This window comes from Tenebrio molitor, chromosome 3, assembly GCF_963966145.1.
Source record: "Tenebrio molitor chromosome 3, icTenMoli1.1, whole genome shotgun sequence".
Classification (NCBI taxonomy): Eukaryota; Metazoa; Arthropoda; class Insecta; order Coleoptera; family Tenebrionidae; genus Tenebrio; species Tenebrio molitor.
The window spans coordinates 27005961-27029030 of NC_091048.1; the positions used below are offsets into that span (position 1 = coordinate 27005961).

A 23070-nucleotide genomic window follows, 5' to 3' on the forward strand; every position below is an offset into this window, starting at 1 on the left:
AAAAAAAAAATACATTCAAGTTGGACCTCTTTATGGATTTTTGAATGTACATATTTACATCCAGTTTGTCCTGCGGGATCAATAACTACATAAAATTCGTCGTCAGCCATAAGAACTTTTTTACGAGTTCTCGTGTAAATTCTTCTTAGGTCAGATTTCGCTTTTTCTTAATCCTTTGCGTAGGCTATACTTACTTCACCTTGTTGTCCGATGTTGTTAGATGCTTGCCAAACAACTTTTCCATTTTCTTACAGTTTATAACGACGCTTTTATAGCAGGACGCCCACCAATCGATATTTCGATATCTTTTTATCATTATATCAAGTGTAAATCTTCTTCCTTCCCTTACACTGTATTACCTACTCATTGATTTTTGTTTCATCCTTTACAAAGACACTTAAGTAATGAAAAGTGTCAACGATAATGAGTTGCAAAATTTATAACTAAAAAAAAATGTTGTCACTTTTAGACAAACTGCATTTTTGGTCTTACATCAATAATAATTTCGGTTCTTTCTTCGATTCCTAACCTGTTACTCTTATTTAGATGTCACACCATGTTTACCACTTTATTATCTATTATTATTCTTTCTACATGTATATATGGTTCAATTCATTCTTTTTTCTTTCTTCTTTTATACCGGGTAACTATAAATGAATGTGACTTTTTTCATAGGTTGGTAATCCTATTGTTGGTTATTCTGTTGACATAAACATAGGCGTACTCGTCTATTTAACACAATTTATTAATACATAAAATATCAAAATGAGGTACGTACGCCAATGTATTGATCAAGGTATCAAGCTTGCCAAAGTATATATTTTTTTGAAAAAAAGTGTGTATCATGTATCGTTACATACTTTTGTAATTTTTCAATAAAATGTAATCGATTGAACAGAAAAGGAATTTTTAAAATTTTAATTTACATTATGTAAAAATCCATTGTTTTTAGGCAACCAAATATACACATACATTTACATCTTATACTAAATCTGTAGTGGTATAGGTACACCAGAATTATAGGCGCACACTACAATGTTGGAAGCGTTTATAAAAACCTGTATTAAATTTCGATTTGGTTTTTTTTTTGTTTAGCAAGTAGTTGGATCAAATTTTATAACTTTGTTTTTGTTGCTTAGGTTTGTTTACGACAAAACTTATGATTTTTTTTTTCTTGTGAAGAAACGTGTTTGCTTTGGAAAATATTAAATTCTGTATAAATCTATCGATTTTCCGATGAACATAATTTTTTTAAATTTCCGAAACCATTTAAAAAATTAATAATGCAGGACCAAACTGCAGCCTAAAAGTGTTCGTAAAAGGAAGACGTCGTTTGTCGTCAATATCGGCAGTCGAATTTCGTCAACGACGCCATAAATTTTATTTTTGCGCCATCATAAACGTCCCCGAAGCGCCCGCCGCCCCCGCCGTATTTTTCCGGTCGTGGGTCAAGAATGTCCGCCACTGTAAACAAAACCTAAACATAAATACGTCGGTTCGCTCGTGATGGCCTTATTGTCCCAAATGAAATGGAAAAAGTGTCGAATTTGAGAGGGAGCGGGCGCGCAGGGCAGTTTCCCAACTCCGGACAAGTTGGAGTTAGTTGATCCGGCGGCCGCGAACGGCGAGCATCACCAAAGGGGGCGGAAGAGGCGCGCTCAAACTTTCTCACTGACAAGAGTTGACTCGGGATGGGCGTTAATTGTTTGTTGGCGGCGGCGGTCCTGGGCGGCTTCGTCGCGTCCGCGGTCGCCTTGCAATGTTACCAGTGCGGCCAGTACAACGACGGGGTGGGCTCCATCACTCCCTGCATCAACGAGACGCACATGGAGCTGAAGGAGTGCCCCAGCTTGAACCACGTCTACTGCATCGTAAGTATGCGAGGAGTCCCCGGGAGTCCGGGGATGATCGATGGGGACGGCGATGATGGTGATCATGATGAATGGAGTGGAAGTGGATTTATCGCCGACGGAATTCGGCACGAAATTGAGACATTCGACCCATTAAAAATTCAGACGAAGCGAACGGGAGGGTTTTGACACGTACGGAAAAGGCTTTAATTGACTTATGATGGATTAAATTCGAGATGCCTTCTGACTGCCACTGAATTATTACAAACTTGGAAGTTTATCCAATTTGTCGGCACAAACTTCGATTAGTCGCGGACAGATATCTACACCAAAGAACGGGGTCACTGGGTTTAAAGATAAAAAAATTAAAATAAACTGTTTGTTCCTTTGTCACCTATATCGGAATTTTGTAAAGATGGAAAGATTTTAGTCGCGCATGCAACTTATTGCAATATTTAAAGAATATACAAGATCGAAAGGAGCAAAGAACAATCCCATTAAAAAGTGTTAAAGTGATTTAAAAAAAATCATGATCAATAAAAGAAAGCAAAGCAAGTGTCAGGAATTTTTTGTTGAATCATGGCAAGATTTTAGTCGCGTTTGCAACTTATCTCAATTATGTTTTTCATTAATAAAAAGATCTTCGTAGATATTAAACAATTTTGAAGCGATAGCAAGATTGCAATCCCTTCTGCAATGAAAACTCAAGCTGTTTCCTGTTTTTTGTCTTCCATCGCGTCGGTTAAATCTCGAGTATAATAATTTATTGTAGTGATTTTTTATAAGCAATATTAAATAGGAATACACAAACATATTGAAATGTGTCAAAGTAATTGTGAAGGAATTTTTTTATATCTATGTAATCTTTGTGAGACCGTTCTGAGACAAAATAGTCGCAAGAGCAAATTTCACTCAACATTTTACTCTTAACCAAATTAAAAATTGAAGATATTTTAGTAGCGTTTGTATAAAAGTGTAAAAGTAAGATAAAAGTGCGTTTCAATGTTTGAATTTGAAGTGCATTTTATTGGAAGAATGCTTTAAAATAATTTAAAAAAATAGTTATTTAAGATATAAGTGTAAAAAGTTATCCTTTATTGCACGAACGGGTTTAAAAATACGACCGTGGTACAAGGGAGTATTTTAAAGGATGTGAGTGCAACAAAGGAACTTTTTACATGTATGTCTTACAACATTTTATCTACGATCGTGAGATCATCGCACCGGTTTCAACATAAATTTGTATAAAATAATAATTATTGATTCAGTATTTTATGAATAACCAAAGTCGTTTGAGAACCATGTCTTTCAGCTTCTAAACAATGTTTCCAACAAATTGTATTGTTGTATTCTGACAGTTCCGTGCCATAAAAGCATGCACTAAAAGTTTTATGGCACGATTCCGTCAGTTTCACTAAACGTCAACTTTGACAACGATTTTTAGTGCAAAAAGTGCCTACTTTTTACACGATCGTAGATAAAAGAATATGAAATGGAAGTAAACAAGAATTCCACTAAAATGTGGCAAAGTATGTGTAAAGTAGAAAATAGAATGTTAGAAGACAAATAGTTTTTTTCTATAATTGATTCAAAAAATTGAAATTCACGCATAGTTATCGGTGCCTGAAGTGGGTCATTTTCTGACGTGTATTTTTTTTGCATTGTTAGTAAGATCGAAACCATAGAAACCATACAAAACAGTGTGTGAAATGCAATTTCACGCATACGACTATTTCTGTTTTTCATTTCACACACTGTTTTTTATTAGTTACCTAGCAACATGGTCACTGCATTGAAATTTCAGAGTTCCTTCAAAAATTTGAATTTTTAATTTCAATTTTTTGAATCAATTATAGAAAAAATATTGTTTATATTTCGTGCGCGAAGATGTTTTTGTGCATTCAAAGGCTTATACTGCCTCGACCTTCGTCTCGGCGTAAAAGACCTTTTCATGCACAAAAAACACTCTCTTCGCGCACTTAATATAAAAATAACTATTTTAACATAAGTTCTAGTGAGAGATCAGTCGCGTTTGCAATTCATGTTAATTTTACTTTCGGTAAAAAAAAATTTTGTTCACCAATTTTTTGTTTTAAAGTGTGCTTTTTAAAATTTGGATCGATTGTGAATGAACCACTCGCCTTAAAAACAGTGATTTTTCAAATTGCAGATTAAAATCACGCAAAAGTGAGGTTACATTTAAAAAGCCGATCAGAGTTGTAATCCGGTGGTGCGTTCACAATCGACTTTTCAACGCCAACTTCGATGCCAAATTAAAAAAAACACCCGATATATCGCCTTCTTTAAGTTTCAAGTGCAATAATTTTATAGTAAAATTTTTTAATCATTTTTAAAATGAAAATTAAAAAAGAAACGTTACTGAAAAGCGTAAAGTAGTAGGTATATTTTTTAATAGAAAATAAGTGTCGTTGAATTTTACTCGCAAGGACAAATTGTTGTCAGTATTTAAGATCTTTCACAGAAAGTGAATAGCTGATTTTTTAACTATATTTAAGTATCTTTATAAATAGCGGCGAGCTTTAGATCGCATTTGCAATTTGTCTCACCTATTTTCTTTAAAAATTTCAATTTGTGGTGAGATTTTAGTCGTATTTGTAATGTGAATTTGTTTCATTTTCTTTTTCAGAAAAAAATAATATTTTGCTAAGAAACAATTTTTCTCAATATTTAAACATTTTTCGTAATTTAAATTAGTCAATATAAAATAATAGAAACGCTTATTATAAATTGCAGCAATATTTTAGATGTATTTGCGATATATCTCTGTCATCGAGATCGTAATACAGCGAAACTCGATGTCTATTCAACGAATTTTTTTTCCCAGAACCTATATTTTGGCATATTTAAAAAGAACTAATTTTTGTGAACAAATTTTGTAGAGAAAAAAAGTATTAGCAAAAATTCGCAATCGTCACGATTTAAAGAAGATAGCAAATTTTTTTCTTTACAAAATTTGTTCAGAAAAATTAGCTCTTTTTAAATTATGCCAAAATATAGGTGTTTCTTGAAAAAAAATCGATGACGTCATTACTTCAGTTTCCAAATATGGAAAAAATGCAAATTTGGTTTAAAATAAACCTTACTTAATCCCATTTAAGAACCTCTTTTCAGATTTTTTTCTATCGTCTATCCTTTTCTTTTAATAGAGCTGAGACATCGAGTTTTGCTCACCCTGTACATAATTCATCTCAAATTTGGAATGCGATGTTTAGGTTTCAAATGCAATTGCAATGTATCATCAGTTTGTCGCAGAAATTGTTGCCATTTTTTTTGCTTCACATAGGGATGTTCACGTCTTAGTTGCAATTTATGGTAGCAATTGTCATCTTTGTGTTTAAATATTTTTGAAATAATATAATTGTGATAAAGAATAACCTCATTAAAAACTTTTGAGATGTATCAGCAAGAGAAAATATCACTGGTTGAAATACATTTCTCGCTACATTTGTAATTTCTTGCCAATTTAACAATTTTAAACAAGCATAGCAATTTGTCTCAGTTTTATCTTCTTGTTTCAAATTTAATAAAATTTATTGTCAACTTTGCACCGTAAACTTGCATCGCAGAAATTTAACGAGAGTCGCCATCGTTTGTTTTAAAAATAGTCTCAAATAGTACGAATATTATTCGTCGTAGTAAATAACCTTTCGGAGCTAAAGCAGAATCGACCGTAAAAGATCGACAAAGAAGTTTTGTAAAAGTCGCGGCGAGATTTTCGTGGCGTTTGTCATTTCTCCCAGTTTTAATTTTTCGTTAAGATTATAGGGTTTTATCTTAAATTTGAATTATGTAAATGTAAAAATGAAGAAGTGGCGGCGAGATTAGGAAAGATTTATTAAAACAAAATAACAAATAGTAAATTTCTAGTTCTGTTGCCTTTTGTCCTTGGCTGTTTTCAAGCCTCGGCTGCGCCTCGGCCAAAAAACTCGGTCGAAAAAGATGCACTTTTTGGCCTTGATACACAAATAACTACATATTAGCAATAAATATATTTTATTTGTTCAAGTTGTGTTCTTAAGCGTCAAATGCAACTTATTAATTTTTGAAAAAGTACGTCGTGTGAAAATATTAGTAAATATCAGATCGCGACAAATTAAAATACAAATGAGGGTATGTATCAGCTTTCTACAAATCTCTGCGGGTCTCCAGTGTCACTTGCAATTTATTTCAATTTTACTCTGTAATCGCTATGACTTTCTGTGAAGGGGAAATTTCGGATCATTAAAAAAATATTTAGCTTTGAAGTGCGGTGAGATTCCAGTCGCGCTTTCAGTTCATTCCACATTTATTTCCTTTGCATTTGGATGTTAAATTCCCAAGTCCAATTAACTGCAATGACTGCCGTCAACTAGGTAAAATATTATTAGTGGAGAAAAACTGACCAATAAAAAATTTATTTGTCCAAATAAAACGTTCTCGGAGACGTCGCCGCTTCACTTTGTTCTCTTTTTCTGTTAAACTAGCTCATAAAAGATTCAAGTGCAATTTCACGGCGACCATATTTGCTCGCAGATATTTATGAAATGCATAATATATTTTAAAGTGTTAACAAAAGTTAAAATTATTGCGAGAATAACACTACATTTTCGCTTGTCTGGAATTGAATTTCTTGTAGGTTTTTCCGGCCTGAAAATCTCGCTGAAAAAGTTCATTAATTGTTCTTCCCTCGTAATGGAGCGTTTGAGATAATTTAAAGGAAATTACCGGGTTTTTTCAGCTTTACCCAAAGTTAATAACAGAAACACTCTGAAAGCGGTTGGATAATTAACTTCAAGTAATAATGTAATTGTCACAAATTTAGTAAATCTGACGGAGATAAATTGCCGCTGAGATAAGTCGCACGCTACATTTTAGATCTCAGGTTGTTTTTTTTTTTTGCAGAAATGTAAAGAAACTGAGTTAATTAGTTAGAAAGGGTGGTCTTATTGTGCTAATTTTTGCAGCGTTATCGTTAACCTTTAACGCCTTCAGTATTCCCAATTACCTTTGTAAAACGGCGACCGGAGCCGTAGAAATTAAATTTCTACAAGAGCCTACATTATGCAAGGCCAATATTATTGTTCCGCCATTGGGGAAATAAGTTTTCCCCCCGTCGAAGTCGGGCGAGCGCGTCAATTTTTAATTAACCCCGTCCCCGCGAGACGCGCCCCCCACGCCGCCAACAATGCGGCCCAATCTGGATGGGAATGTCGCCCAAGACGGCGGAATCGCCGAGCGCACCCCATCAATTAACCGAAACCGACCGCCGCCAGTACAGAGATGCGGCGCATTCTTATTTAAATGGCGGGAGCGGCCGCACACAAACGCGCGATTCCGGACGGGCATCGGCCGCCCCCGGACGCTGATCCCGTCCGGATCCGGGCGCGGAGGCGATGAAGACGTTTCGGACTCGTTAAAAATTAAAATGCGGAAAATAAAGGGGGGAATTCCCTGGGCGGCGATAAGGGGCGGGCGGCCGGAGTCGAATTCAATTTTCTCGAGATTTTTTTTCGGTAAGACGAAACGGAATCTGCCCTGAGGAGGGTCAAGAGGTCTTAATTCGAATTCGATTTCGGGGCAGGAATTTTTAATGGATGGGCTGAAGCGAGGGATACATTTTTCATTTCGGTGCGATTGATGTGTCGCAAAGGCGACATATTACTCGCAGGGAAAGCTCGCACAAACGCAAGCAGTCGAGTTTTTGAGTTTATGTCGTCGGCAATATGTGTCGTGTGCTATTTATCTCACGAAATTACAATTTATCAATTTAAAAAAGTCGTGTGCGATTTATGTCGCGTGCGATTTATTCTTCGTGACAGTTTGAATTTGGGTTATCTGACAAGCGATTAGTTAACTGGCCTTGTCCAGAAGTTCGGAAAAAATTTCTCGCCAAATGCTATAATTTGATATATCAGCGAGAAATCGCAGCGGCGGCTATTAATCATCGGAGGGGCAATTTGTTACAACACAAAAGATAATCTATTGACAGAGCCATCGATCCGGCAAAAACCCGTTTTTTTCTCTCAGCAATCCCACCCCACTTTATCTCCAACGAGAACGTTTAGTCGCAACTGCGAGAATCCCGGTGTCCGGTGATCTCACCGATATGTCAACAAACAATCCGTCGAACCCGTTTCCATTGTTCTCGCTAAAACAAAGCCGAATCAGAATTTTAATGAAAAAATATGTATTCAAATATTCGGCCCGTCGGAGGGTAATTAAACCGGGGCGCGATCCTGGCGGCGGCCGCAACGCCCCCAATTTTTTAATTAGTTAATTGTCGAGAGCTTTTTGTGTAGCCGGCGGATTCCTAATTTTATCAGGTCGAACATCTTTATCCTGCATTATCCGCCCTCATCCCTTCTCGCAAATGATTCGTTTCATTTTCGACGGCGCTTCTTTCAGGGGTGAATTTGTTGATCGTGAAATTTACCATCTGGCCTCCCTCCGGAGATCGATCGAAAAACTGAAAAATAAAATCGCTCATTCCGACAAAGTTTCGCTTTTTATTAAACGCGCTGCATCCGGGAAATTTATTTTTTAAGACGGCAAATAAAAATTCGCTCACTATTTTATTAACGGCGAATCTGTTCCCCGTCCCCGCCATTTTTCCCCCGAATTTATCTCGTTTCGCCCCGAGAAAAGGGGATAATGTAAATATCATAAGGAAGTGCCTCAGCTGGTCCACTCAATAACTCAGGCTTACGACGAAAAAAACAGGCGAGCCGCTGTAAAATATCAAATACAGTTCTTTGCGAGTTATGAAAGTGTGATGGACTCGTTGTTTCGCGAGGGGGAAAAAATTACACGGGAATTATTTAATTCGCGACATTTCTCAAGCATTTGTCTCCATTAAGAGGCGCGAATTTTGTCTCGGGCTTATTTCCGGGACGAGAGCTTTTGTCTGCGTCTTCGTCAAAGGACGCTAATTTATTTCAGCTGGAGAAATCCTTCACAGGACAGGTAGCTTTGTGCGGCGCCGGCGACATTGTCCCGCAATATATTGCCAATTTTTTTTTTTTGATAATCAGGAATCAGGGACCCTCCCGATAAAATTCCTTCGTTCGATTTGAACGTTTTCGTTTTAATAGTTATTTACATTAGAGTACGGTAGGCGCTCGGCTTCGCCTCGTGCCTAATTCTTTTAATTTTTTTTTTAACTGATTAAGGTCTCGAACAAAATTTTGTTCATCATTAAAGGCCTTCATTAAAATTTTTAGTGTGAATGAAGTTGCGGAGATGTGTGATGTCGCACCCCGTCAAGAATTTTCATCAGTCACTCGCTCATCCCCCGAACTTATCAATTCCGACAAGTGTGTCAGCACTCTTGCTTGAATAAATGAAGCTTATCCAACTCAAGCCTCGTAATAATTCAGTGGCAGTTCAAAGCGTCGCTAATTCAGTCCATCAAGAGTTAATTGAAGCGGTCGAATCTGCGACCGCCGAATTGTTAAGCGTCTCACTTGTGGGTGTATCGCACGCGCCATTCAAATTCTCTCGGCGATAAGTCGCAAAGGTCGAAGGGCGCATCGAACCGATCGACCTTGACAGCTGGAGGAAATAATTAAAATCGGCGTGCCCTCGCCGGGCTGTTTATGCAAAAGTGGCTGAATAAATGATTCCATGCACAGTTTCATGACACGGCAATGTTTTCAAATTTCCATACACCTCTCACGAAAATTGAATATTGCATTATCGCACTATTTTCTGCTGCATTATGCATGACGTTGGCAGCACAACAGATTTACTATCAGCACGAGATACACTGTCAGCGGGCCCCGATTTTCATGAATTTTCACGTTGAAAGCTGGTGCCATCTTTTTGTTTCAGAAATACATAAGCGAGGGCTCCACCGTGAGAGACTGCGTCCCGAAGTGCACGGAAAGAGGTAATTTCTCACCCCCGAGACACGCTCGACCCTCCCCTTTTTTCCTCGTCCTCACCCTCGTCACTTTTTTGCCAACTTTTGTATGATACAGGCGCAAAACGCTTAACAAAACTACCACCGAAAAAGTACACCCCGTCATTAATTCTCGCCGGTAAAAAGCCCATTGTAAGCCGCAATTACGCTGTCGCTCTCCGACACGAGTGGGGGCGGGACGACCGCCCCCGGATGGAGTCAAAACTTGAGTGATTTTCGCCCACATAAATTTCCTTCTTGGCGCCATCTAGCGAGTTGTTCAATCCCAGCGCCATCTGTCGATGCGGTAAACGCTCACGTTACGGCGCGACTTTCAAAAAATGCGTCGATAACGACCCCAACTGTGTTTCTAGACAAGCCGTAGTGTTTCGGGTTGGTTTATTGTTGGGTTACGACTCCTTCACGTCCTGATCGGGCCCCTCGGCGCTCCCCAAACGTCTTCATTACACCTCCGTATTTTCCCGAATCTATTCAGCTGTCGAGCTCGTCTGACAACTGCTCCCGCTTGTTTACATCACCGGCGGTTGTCGCACGATAACGCCAAATGAAAGAGTGAAATTTTAACTTTGCTGACTGGAAAATTGCACCGCGAAAGAATGTAAATGATAAACGACTGGTACGACTTTTTCCTGCCGTCGAAACTTTGCCAATTCCGGCCGGTTGTGTCATTTTAAAAATTGCACGTTTTAGGATTTGGGAGGGAGTGGTCGTCGGGTCGCATCACTCTTCAAATTTTATCTCTTTGTGAGTTACAACTCGACATGTGTGATGGTAAAAGTAAAATTTGTCATTTGGTGATGTTTGAGCCACACCATGTTTAAAAATTACACACGCGGAATTTATTGTGAAAAAATCCAAATGTGGTAACTAACATTTTGTGATTTTTAAAATGGTGGATGCGCCAGGACAACAGGCATTTTGTAATTTTTTTTATTGTCATTTATTTAAAAATTCTTCTCGAATATGTTGTAGATTTTATTGTGGCCGTTTCAGCTAGGAAAACAGCATGCTTTATGTCTGATTCTAACTGTTATGAATCGTTAATAAAGAGATAAAAAATTAGTACGGGGCAAGATAATTGGATTAAATGTTTGTTTTCGTATCTCTGTGTTGTTTGAAGACCTAGATGGAATTTGTAACAGTTCATAAATTTTTAGCTCAAATATTACAGTTCTGCAACGAAGCAAACTAAATGTCTTATCTCGGCATCTTCTTGTTTGATGAACTAGAGACGAATAGATAAGAATTGGAGAATGTATTTAATAAATTTACTTAGAAAAGATAATAATAGGAACGTTTGTAAAATCGATATCTTGATTCTGTTAAATTGATAATCTTGAAGTCGAAAGAGCTGGAGACTCGAAAAATATTTAGGTGGAAAGCTTTTTCGTTATAGCTAATTCAACAAAGAAGAGCATGTTGTTTCTGAACATTTCATTTTTACAATAATTAATTCCAACTCGGCTTTGCCTCGTGCCTGAAACCTAGTTGTCCCGCTGTAAAATACGCCTATCGTACTCTAATGTAAATGACTATTACAGTCGAGAATGCACCCTTCAACTAAAATTATTTCCCGGCGCATTCACCATTTCCCGAAGTAATAAATCTTTTATTTTTATATCGTTTTATTTTGTTCCGTTTCGTCATTATTTATTGATACTTTTAATAGTTATTTATGCCATACAACAAGCGGGAAGTTTGTACACACGAGCGTAGCTAGTGTTGTGATTCGCCACTGTAAAACCACTTGTGTACTACTAGTGTAAAAATTACACTTGGAATGCAATGCAAAGATGCACTTTAGCTTCTTGGACGTAATGACATAATGCTATTGTTTTACGCTATGAAATATATTCTCTCTTCAGACGCATAATAGTATATGATTTGACGAGCTAATAATGCCTATCATAATCCACGAGGGTGAAAGTTAAAAAACGAGCCGCAGGCGAGGTTTTTAATCACCAGAGTGGATTATACTGATTATAGACATCATTTGCGAGTTATCTACGACCTACGACTTTTTTTCATAAAACACTTAGCTTACAACATTTTTAAGATCTGTGACTTATGATAAATCACGGGTGTAATTTGTGACTAGCACAATGTATCTATAGTTACGTAAGTAATAAACGCATTATTTAATGGTCGTAGATAAGAGTGATTAAAAGACAACTATTTTTTTAATGGCGGTAGAAAAAAATGATTACCGCGATGCTTGGACCAATAAAAATAATGTATACGAGGAAATATGTAACAGAATGGAGTAAGAGATATGTTCCACCATAAATAATTTAAATCCTACTCTCGCTTCCTTGATAATTTAAAGGAGACTTACGTGGCTACGAGCATTTGTCGTACATTGAAATATTAATTTCGCAAAATGATATAATAGTCCTGGAAGCTGCGACAGAAATCACAAATGTTTGCTGTTCACCGAGGGATAGTCCATAAACTTTACCTGCTTGCAGGAGTAGCAACTCCCTCTGTCACACTGATTTATAACCGTCCCAGATATTTTCTGATTAATAATGTACAAGTGCCATTTATTCTAAATTTAATTAGTGCTCAACGACTTCCGAGAGATAACCGAAACGCTTCCAGTGTACAAAAAATGTTCCCTTCATTATAATTTTTGATTGTGACTGATGGAATGGCACTCCTTGGGGGTGAAATAATAGGAGTGAAACGATTTTACGGATGGCCTTGAGTCCATCGGACACCACCCCATCTCAGCTCAATCCAATTGTGCGGCGATCTCGAGCAGTAATTTTCAGGTCTTGTCCGGAGTGACGTGCGGTCGCAGAGGACCTCATCCCGGTCCACATTATCAAAGTGGTGTCTGTTCGTGTCGTCCTTGGGGGCCACGCCCTCGCGGATCCGCCGAAAGAGGCAAATCGGAGGAGCGAGACGGTCCACGACGGCCGCACAAGCCGGAACGATGTTGTTCTTGCGTTGTCGCAAGAAAACGAGATGTTGAGATTTAACCGGAGCCATTAATCAAGGTGGTCTCGGGGGGGATCGTGGGAGGGGGGGGTGGAATGGGGCGATTAATTATGAAATGATAGCAGATGATATCTATTCATTTTGATCGTGACCAGTCCTAGTAACTTTTCAGTAGCTAGGGAATTTTAGATAACACTAAATCTCGCCGCAGTTGGCAACACTCGGAGGCGCCATTTTGGCAGAAACGTCTCACTGACAGAACAACTTGCGCAACGTTTTTCGACGTAGGCTGTGTGCGCATATCTATAAAATTGAGTTTTGGTACGAAAATTCAGAATTAAAAAAGAAAATGCCACGTCGTCTTCTCAAAGTTGAGACCAAACGGTCAAAATTGGCTGTTTCGTGACATTTATTGAAGCCAACGCAAATCCCCAGGTATTTCTATTACTGCCAAATGACTATTTCCTTCATTTTTATCGAGAATTGCATGACGTGATTTTGAGGTTTTGACATTGAATGATCTGATCTGTACCTGGACATAACCCCACTTTTCAACAGACGTTTAACTGTTTTTTTTTTAATTTCGGTGCTTTGTAGAACTCTCGGGCTTCGCCCTCGAGCTACAAATTGCATCTCCCTCGGTGCATAATCTACTAAGTACTACTAATTTTTATATTTAAAATAAATGAGATCAAAACTGCACTTTTTGAGGCCCCATATCTTCAAATCTAAAAGATATAGAATTTATTTATTATTTTTCTCATAACCCAGTTTTTTTTTTGAATTTGGTGTCGAAGTTAGCGTTGAAGAGCCGATTGTGAATGAACCACTGTCTTGAAAACACTGATTTTTCAAATTGCAAAGTAAAAACACAAACAACGTAAAAAGTGAGGTTAGATTTAATTTTTTTTTTTCATTTTCTTAAGCGGCAAAATCGGGTTATACACGTTTAACAATAGTTAATTCAAATACATGAAAATTGGAACGGAAAAAACACCAGATACCTACTTTACCGATTCCTGTAGATATAACTGTCTTAAGTATGTACAAGTTGTGTAAATAATGCAATCGGGGATAGGCCAGTGTTAATAATTACTTTAAAAAAACACCTTTCGAATAGGTACATACTATTGTTTAAACATAAAATTAAACGTATAAATAAGTATTGTGTTCTAGATTTTGGTCAGTTTGTTTCAAAAGTGTCTCGTTATACGAGCATAGCTTACTTAAGAATGTCTCTTATTGTTGTTGGTGTTGTTATAAGTTTCTTGACGTTATCATCGTATTTAGGAAATGCAGCCTCAGAAAATATTCACGTGTCAACAAAAACTGCAAAAGTCTTTAAAGATTTTTCGTTGCACGAAGAAATTGATCAAATCGTCGATCGTGTAGCGTCCCGAATGATTGAATCCATTAAAAAAATTGAAAACAGAGAATCTCTTGAATTACTGCCAGGAATTACCCTTGAAAAGTAAGTTAATGGTAAAATCGTGTAATGTTACAGATTAATAGGTTTAATGAAATCGTAGAAATAGTTCTTTACCAGGAGAACTTGAAAAGAGGGCACTGCACGAACCAGGCTTAACACCTTTTGAATTGTTATGGTCAGCCACGTCCGGTTTGATTTCCAATCGAGTGTTGAAATTTCGCGTGACTTTAAATTCTCTCAACGGTGTATCTCGAGCTTTAAATGAAGGTCGGGGTAAGATGAAGAAAATGATGACACCTTTTATATTCGAGATTGCAACTAAAATGATAACAGCAGTGCCATTTGTATTTGGAATTGTTGTTCTCTTAACCACTAAAGCTTTGTTGGTTGGAAAATTGGCATTAGTCATTTCTGTTATATTATTTTTTCAAATATTCTTAAGTGGAGGGGTTAGTATTGTATTATCGTACATATATTATTCTTGAAATTAATTAACTAATCACATTTTTAGTCCATTGTTTCGTATGATGGATTCGGAGGCACACATGGTATTCCCCCTACATATGGTGTACCTTCCAGTTATGGACCAAATTTTGGTACAAATGGTATAGGCTTTTCTCAATATCATCACGCTCGCTCCATCAATATTGCACATGAAAAAATCTGAGAATGTAGTTTTTAATTGATTTGTTAATTGTTTTAATAAATAAAATATACATTCTGATTTTGAAAGTTGTTGAGATATTTTAACCTGAGGTAGTACGTGTTAAAAGAAGGCAAAATAACCCAACTTGCCTTATACAAATGTTAATGGTTTACAAGAGAATCAAAGGAATCAGTTTGCTTGAGAACCGCTGAAAATTTTCAAAGTTGGCGGGCAGTTTTGACGTACGACCAACCTGAAATGTCAAGTTGGTTTTTACTTCAGAACATAAAAGATTCATCATTGAATCTTATTTTCGTAATGGTGTTTTCAATAACGGATAATCTACATACAGCGTATGCCTATTTGGCCGAGTTTCCAAATTTAAATTGAGGTATATGCAACCAAAAATACAGAGCATCTGAGCGTCCGAACCTCAAGTAGATTTAGACATACGACCAAAATCTCAAAGTTCGAAATTTTTGTAATACAGGGTTATTCACGTAAGATGACGAGCCTGACCAAATGCAACTCAAAATACAATTTATAAAGCTATCTCGATACCTATTACATTATCATAATGCACATAAAACATGGATAGTCAGCCTAATGAATGTCAAGTTCTGACAGAAAAATACTAAACAATTAAAATCACAAAAGTAATGAGTAACCAGGATCATGTCGGTTCTGTCATCGTTCGAAAACATTTTCAAATAATAAATATCAACGAAATATGAGATATACAGTCGATTGCAAGAAAAATCGAGTACATCAAATTTTCTATAGTTTAATTCATCCTTGTCAATTTTTATGTTACCCAGACAAGCAAAATGTCAAAACTTTTCATTTCTTACGTCAGACATAATGACAGTTCTTGTGTCAGACAAAACCTATTTAAAAAAGTATACCATTAAAAATCAGAAAAACCTGATTTAGATGTGTTAAAAATAGGAAAATTCACTGCTGTTGATTTTTATGATGTACTTACTCGATTTTTTTGCAACCGACTGTACCTTTCAACTTAATAATCCTTAGATTTTGTATAACATTGGAGCCCTGATTACAAAAATACAATTCATTTTTTTGTATCACGTCAGGTTTTTTCACAATTAACAAAAAAAAAATTAAGCAATTTATTTAGGAAAATAAGATGTTTATAATAATTCTTGGTTAATAATCTAACTAATTTTTTTATTCCTTATGAGAATGGCATCTTTAACGCTTTGTGAGGAAACTTCTTTTAATTGATTGCCTGCTGTATATTTTTTTTGGGTACATGGCGCTGTAACATCCAGCAAGAGTCTACCATCATTGATACGCTCCATCTCCCTTGATATCACCTCTCCATTTGTTTTATATCTTGGTCAAGACGTTCCCCTTGTTCCTCTCTGACAGCACCAAGATTTTTAGGAAAAAGATATAAGTGCGAAAAGAGGAAATTCACTTTCAAACTCATATTACATCCCAAGATGTGAAAATTTTTAAACACGATTCTTACAATATTTTCGTAGTCTTCATCTTTGTGATTTCCAAGCAATTTTTCTATGACGTTCTTAGATGCCGTCCAGGCATTCCTTTCAACAACATTCATACAATTTTGAAAATCATTACCTTTGTACAAAGATCTTATTTGAGGTCCTGACCTCTTTTCATTTGGCATTGGAGAGATCTGGTAACTTTGTACATTAATACTTGAAACATTGTCCATTTTTATCAAGAGGCTTACAAATTGCTTCATCAAACAAAGTTTGATATGCATTGGTGGTACCTAATACTACTTTTTTAGGATACAACTAAATTATTTTTTATTATTGCTTCCCGGTACAAGTCTAGTTCTTAAAGACCACTTCTTTTGAGTCCAATGCTTGTCTCGTGCCCGGCAGTCCCACTCGCAAATAAAACAAGGAAATTTCGAATATCCATATTGTTGTCCGATATTACAATATCGAAATTTTGAAATAATTCATTCATTCTAGGTGAACATTTCAATTTTAAGAAAAAACGATTTGTGAAAAAACTAGACGTGATAGCGCAAAACCAAAATCATTTTCGTAATCAGGGGGTCGAAATTGTTCAAAAACTGTCAATTTTATGCAAACATCGAAATCAGTGCAGGCTTGTGTTATTGATTAAATTTTTAAATACCAAAACACAATGAATGTTTTGTAAAATGTATTTTGGGTTGCATTTTTACCTGGTCAGGCTCGTCATTTTATGTGAATAACCCTGTATTTAAAGAGGGGAAAAGAATATATTTATGATGAAACTAATTTAAAACAGGGTTAATTTTTAGATTTATTAAATTCCAGTAATTTCAAAGAGGACGAAATTAAGTAATACGTAGCGAGATTCTTGTAATATTTTCTCGGATTTTCTAATTCGCAACGATTCAATCTGGAGCCGATGAAATTTAATGATTTTTCGTTTAATTTCGATAGCTTCTCTTATTACCCCAAAAATACGTCAAGAACCCTTGAAATTTTAAATTTTTATAACTTACCTGAAAACAGGTCAAAAACTGTTAAAATTGTAACTTTTTAAAATACATATTTATATTTTAAGAACGGGTCAAAAACCCCTGAATTTTTAACTTTTGATAATCAGAAAAGAAGTTAAATTTTTTGGGATTTTAAAAAAGAATCCGAATGATTACCCCGATAGCCAGAACTGGTGTTAACATCAAGAGTTCTGGGAAGAGTTCTTTAACTGGGAGATTATGACGATCAATTTTCGCCGGAGAAAAGCTAAATATTATTGTACCGAAGAGGGAACGAGCCGAGAATAGTTTCAGGTGTTTGCGGACGGAGGGTGACCGCCCGGAAAAACTCGAACAAGTTTTTCGTCCGGGACCGGTGAAAGTTGAACCGTGTTCGGTCGGAGCCGACTCCGTTGTGCCGTTACGAGGAAATTTTAATTTGAAGGCGAACTTGTTTCGAGACAAATGCGAGAATTTTGATACTGGCTGTTGTGAGAATTTGTGAATATTGTGGGTCAGTAAGTCGGTGTTTTTGCTGTACACATCTGTAAAACGTGTCAATTTTTGTTCGATTCAGAACAGCAAGCTCCGTAAAATGTCGGCTTTACATTTGATTTGCCAAGCCACAGAGATACGCAAACATTTATGAAAGCGCATTTTTCATTTTTGCGATATGGAATTTTACGATGTTGCTGTTTGCTATTAGAGATAGGCGTATGCAGATTTTTTCCATTTGATTCATGATTGAAACGCCCACAAAGGACGTTATAATCCCTCGAATAAAAAATATTTTCGGCTTCCCTAACTGGTAAACACACCTTTACCTTTCACTTTAGATTAAGGTAGCTGCAATTTCCCGATGGATGTTGTAAATTTCTGGAGGATATTTACCACACACTGTTAATTTTATCTTTTTACAGTTACATACTTTAAATTTAAAGTCTCAATATGTTACTTTAATTTAGTGTAAAAGACACATTTACATATATGTATTATTTTTCCGATAAATGTGTTTCTATAATTTTTATTGATTAATAAATAATCAAAATCAAATAGAGAAAATAGAAATGTCGGGTTGGCAGCTCTGTATATCAAAAAGTTTGACATTTGTTATTTCATAAAAATCTGCAAAAGTGCAAAATAAAATATTCGGTCAGCCGAAAATCTAATGCAAATGTCGTACGGTAGGTATTTTCCAGCGCTCAAACTAATGAGACCCTCGGTTTCGCCTCGAGCTTGAAACCTAGTTTTCGCACTGGAAAATACACCTACCGTACCTACTCTAATATAAATAACTATTAAGGATTTTTATATTTATTTCCAATTTTTATTATTTGAAACATTTCTATATTTTTTTAGTTTTGACACAACAAGCATATTGCAACATTGTTAAAAGTACCGGGCGTTCAAATGAAATTCTGGGCTGGGAAGGCGTTGGAAACCGTCAATTGTTTTTTTTTTTTTAAGTGTAAATTGACTGTTGTAATTAGAACATGTTGACAGCTAACCTAAAACTTATAAACAAAAAATCATTCTGTTTTTGTTTCTTTATTTACAATGTTTTACATTAAAAGCAGAATAACTGATGATTCTTATTCTCGAAGCAAATATTTAAGGGAACCCTTTGCTAAAACAAACATTTTCAGTTATGTGCCAATTAAACATAAACAAATACCAAACGGCGGGAAATTCAAACTTTACACTGTTTTAAATGGGTTACTTTTTTCAACGCGCAACGCCTCATCTCAGATTTTTATTTGAACGCATCCTATTTCCCGGCGCGTCCACCATTTTCGTAATTTATTGATTTTTGTAAATAAAACATTTACATAAATTGTACCATTGCAGATAATTGTTGCGATATCAACAAAGAATGAAATGTAAAACATTTTTGTCGCGTTAATAAAATTAAGTAATCTGATAAATACTTTTCTATTATTCGGGTCGAGAGTACTCCAACAGGTGTTGGTTTTTTTAACGATGACGTGAGTTGAAGACCTCTCGGTAAATATTCAAACAAAAGTAATTATGTCGATGATTCTAATTAAAATGAAATTTGCTAAAAATAACAGACTGCTTTCTCAGATCTCTTTTATTATACTTTTACATTATTAATTTTACACCGGTCATAAATAACATCGACAGTGGGAGTTATTTATTACCCATGAAACAGGTAAGCTTTGTGGCCGATTTTCCACCCCAAACGTTTGTGATTTCTGTTATTTGTTCCAAGAGCATAGTAATAATGATACAAAATTGAAATTCCAAACAACAAGAATTTCTAGCCATATTGAAAAGTTGTTTTTGTACCTAGTATTTACAATGTTTATATTCTGACACAATTGGTGGTTTTTCTATTTAAAAAACTTTTAGCAATATTTAGATAGTTTCGAAAATGTAAACCTTCGCAAGAAAAGTTTCAAATTTAAAATTCAAATATATGATTTATAAATAAATAATTAATGCTTTCAGTCAGTAAAGATTTTTTCTTTCAGTGTACAGGGTATTTCACGAGTGATAATGAGCCCAACGGAATTGAAAATGCAACTCACACCACATTTCCGAAAAAAGCTGGCTATTGAAATAAAAATATCCAGCTTTGTTCGAAAATGTATTGTGGGTTGCATTTTCAATTCCGTCGGGCTCATTATCACTCGTTTAATACCCTGTATAAATATCTGTGTTTCTTTTTTTTACGAAAGATATTTGAAAGATAAGATAAGATCTTATGTGGTTAGCAGTTTGTGTTAATTAATTAATTAAGAGCAAAAGGACAAAATTTAGTTGGTGCTGCTCTGCGAATTATATTCTCCAGGGTGTGGCAAGAGAGATTATGCTGACGCTGACAGTGCCCTAGACTGAAGAATTCAACGAGTATGTGAGACGCATAATCAGGCAGGGACAATGCAGTTTAAGAAACAAATGTTCACTAAAATAAAATTCCGACAAAGGAAGTGCTATGTAAAACTGTTTCAACTTGTGAACGCACAAGTTAAGACAGTTTTGTGTTTGAAACCATAAACTTTAAGAAATTCACGGTAGACCGGGTAATGTACCCAGGCGCTTATTATAATACAAGAAAAAAACAAAGATTTCTCTAACAATTAATCATAAACTGTAAACCGTAGAAACTTCATAGCAAAACAAGACAAGTCCTCGAAAGGGTAACTTTAAATAAACTGAGCAGTCAGGGTGAATATTTAATTAATGGTGATGGTCTTCCTTAAGTATCAAAGAGAAGAGAACGAATTTGAATTTTTTTAAACCGGAGAGACAAAGTAATATTAATGCAGAAGGAGAAGAAAATTGTAGAGAACAATTATGCCAACAGAAAAATGCGTTAAACTGCCTTTTATTAATTTTTAATAAGCAAAAGGGAATGAACAGGATTAGAGTAAGGAGGATTTATATTTTAATAAAAACGGGAAAAACTGAAAAAAAGAAAAGTTTATCTAAAATGTATTTACGTTGTTTTGGCATAATGGGAGGCCATGGAAATTTTGCATTTAATTTGGTAGTAAAGTTGTCTGTTGAATTAGGTTATATTTTTCTAAGTTTGAGGTTATAAATAGCGTCAATGTCTAGTGCACTGTTGTCAGTTTTACTAGTTTACAATAAAATTAGTATATTAAAGAGAGTAGACTCTATCCTGGTTCCTAGGGGCGTTTGTCGATTGTTGATTGGCTGCACTGTTATTGTCAAAATTGTTAGATATGACTATGATATGACTGTTCTGTGGATATGACAGGTGACATTTCAAGAGTAGGTGCAAAATAAACACAATTATGGAAGAAAATAAGTTCAATTACAGTGTTCAACTACAAACTTACAACTTGTGGAAAAACTTTGCCATTTGTGCTGTAAATTTTCCGTAATGTGATTTGCTAGTGATGTTGAGTGAATGATTAGAAATTTTTTTATAATGAGGTGTGCAAGTTTACAGCAAGCTGGAATTATGATGTGGGAAGACATAGACAATACTATAGAAGTGTATGTTGTCTCTGTAAGCTGATTGGAAAGTAAAACTTTTGTATGGCGATTAAATGTTTCTTCACATATTCGAATAAGTGTAAAAAAGCAGCTACTTGGAAAATGTAAACCTCCAAAATTTCGCTTTGAACTATATATCTGAACATTGTCGTCACAGTGATTGTTGTCCTCAGAATGAAGCTAATTAGCACATTTAGTACACATGCTCTTTTTAGGTAGGGAGTTGACCATTGAGCCTGCAATGTAGTGAAGAATATTTTCATTTGCTAGAGAAGAATTATGTTCAGTGTAGGTGGAGGAACAAGTAGGGAGTGTAAGTGATGTTGTTGAAGGTGCATTCAAATTTGGTGGTTGTTTTATTTATTTTTTATTTCTTAAAACTTTGTCATTATTTGCATTTAAATTAAATTGCTCATTGTTAAAATATTTCAAGAGTGAAAATAAAATGTAAATTTTATGTTAACTATTTAGATTTGCTTGCATTTACTTCACAAAGTCTGTGGCAACTAGGCTGCCAATTCAATGGTTTTTCAATATTTTGAATCCACAATTGTCTGCGTGACGCATCGTTTGCGAACTGAAACATTTTAATACCTCTTTCTGATCTGGCAGAACAATAAGGTGCCGTGCAACCAACCATTTTAAGAAATTTTTCTGTTTTGAATTTGGCGCTTGACCGAACTGACAGATATTTGAAGCTTGACAGTAAACAGTAGATGCTGCCAACAGAAAATGTAACTCTCAAAAACTCCCCTAGGAACCAGGATCGAGCCTACTTTCCCTTATATACCACTCTAGTTTACAATAGAAGAATACTCAGACATTGCGGGACATTTAGCAACCTATCAAAATGAACACATTTTGATAGGTCTGCATGTCAGGCTCTTTAGTGACGGAAATCACACAGTGTATCCAACGTTAAAAAAATAAATCATGGCCTCCCATTATGGCAAAACAACGTGAACGGTGTTTAGTGGGGAAAATCTAAAAAACTGTAAAAAAAAGCTCCCATCAATTTTTTGTAGCTGTGATGTTATCATTTGCAAAAAATGAGGATGATTTTGTAATCATTTATAGGTATTTTTCTTTTAATAATTTGCACCATTTTTGGAATTTATTGTTTTTGCGAATTTTCCTACATTCCTCTTTGCTGTCTACATTTTGAGGACACAGGTCAATTCTGTCAAACACCCCATTTGATCCACCTGTACCAATCCCGCCCCTATTTACGGCCGTAAAACTCGCCGGTAAAATCCCGGCCCAACGCCCCGCCATGGTAGCCCGTCTCCCCATCCTATCCCCGTTGCACTGCCTGCTTCGCCATTCCAGTCAGTGTCGCATCGGTCCTCCTTACTTTTTATTTCAGATAAAACGTACTCGGCCCGCTCCTGCATAATAAAATCCTCCCGTCACGCCGTACCAGGATTGATGCAGTTTTTACGGCACGAGATAACTGCTGCATGATGTCGACGGCCATTCGGTCCGATTACGTGTAAATCTGATCGGCCAGAATGGGCCGTTAAGGTTAGCCCCTTTATGTCGATGTAATTGCGTGGGGCTTATTGTTCTTTCCGCACACGTCCCGTGGATCACACCGGGTTTTTCCCTATTTATTCCGGTGACCATCGATCATCCGGGCCCATTAAACGGGCGCAATTACAATTGCGGTATCCGTGTAATGAGGGGAAGTGCGATCGATCAAGGGCGGTGGGGTTTTTTCCCGTGTTTTTCTAACTGAGTTTACTCTGGAAATTAAGCGTTCGGACGGATAAAACAGAAGGCCCGGTCAAGTGGATGGAGACAGTGGTAATCGAAATA

General features: G+C 36.1%; 1 protein-coding gene and 1 long non-coding RNA gene across 4 annotated transcripts in view; both read left to right on the plus strand.

The window, feature by feature from the left end:
* Positions 1-1580: 1580 nt before the first annotated feature.
* The window catches only part of LOC138126020 (ly6/PLAUR domain-containing protein 2-like), a 58175-nt gene continuing 36685 nt past the window's right edge, over positions 1581-23070 (plus strand). Inside the window, exons 1-5 of one of the 3 annotated variants that reach the window (XM_069041661.1) lie at positions 1581-1871; positions 9681-9738; positions 14005-14185; positions 14244-14592; positions 14655-14875. In XM_069041661.1, the coding sequence (XP_068897762.1) occupies positions 1692-1871; positions 9681-9738; positions 14005-14185; positions 14244-14592; positions 14655-14810 (924 nt within the window). In that variant the 5' untranslated portion in view covers positions 1581-1691 and the 3' untranslated portion in view covers positions 14811-14875. Of the gene's footprint in view, positions 1872-9680; positions 9739-13004; positions 13150-14004; positions 14186-14243; positions 14593-14654; positions 14876-23070 lie in introns of those variants that run through there. The other 2 variants (XM_069041662.1, XM_069041664.1) reach the window with 2 other exon arrangements.
* LOC138126805 (uncharacterized) lies at positions 20884-21715 on the plus strand. Its single transcript, XR_011157969.1, has 2 exons — positions 20884-21252; positions 21468-21715. It is a non-coding gene; the product is annotated as an uncharacterized lncRNA (long non-coding RNA).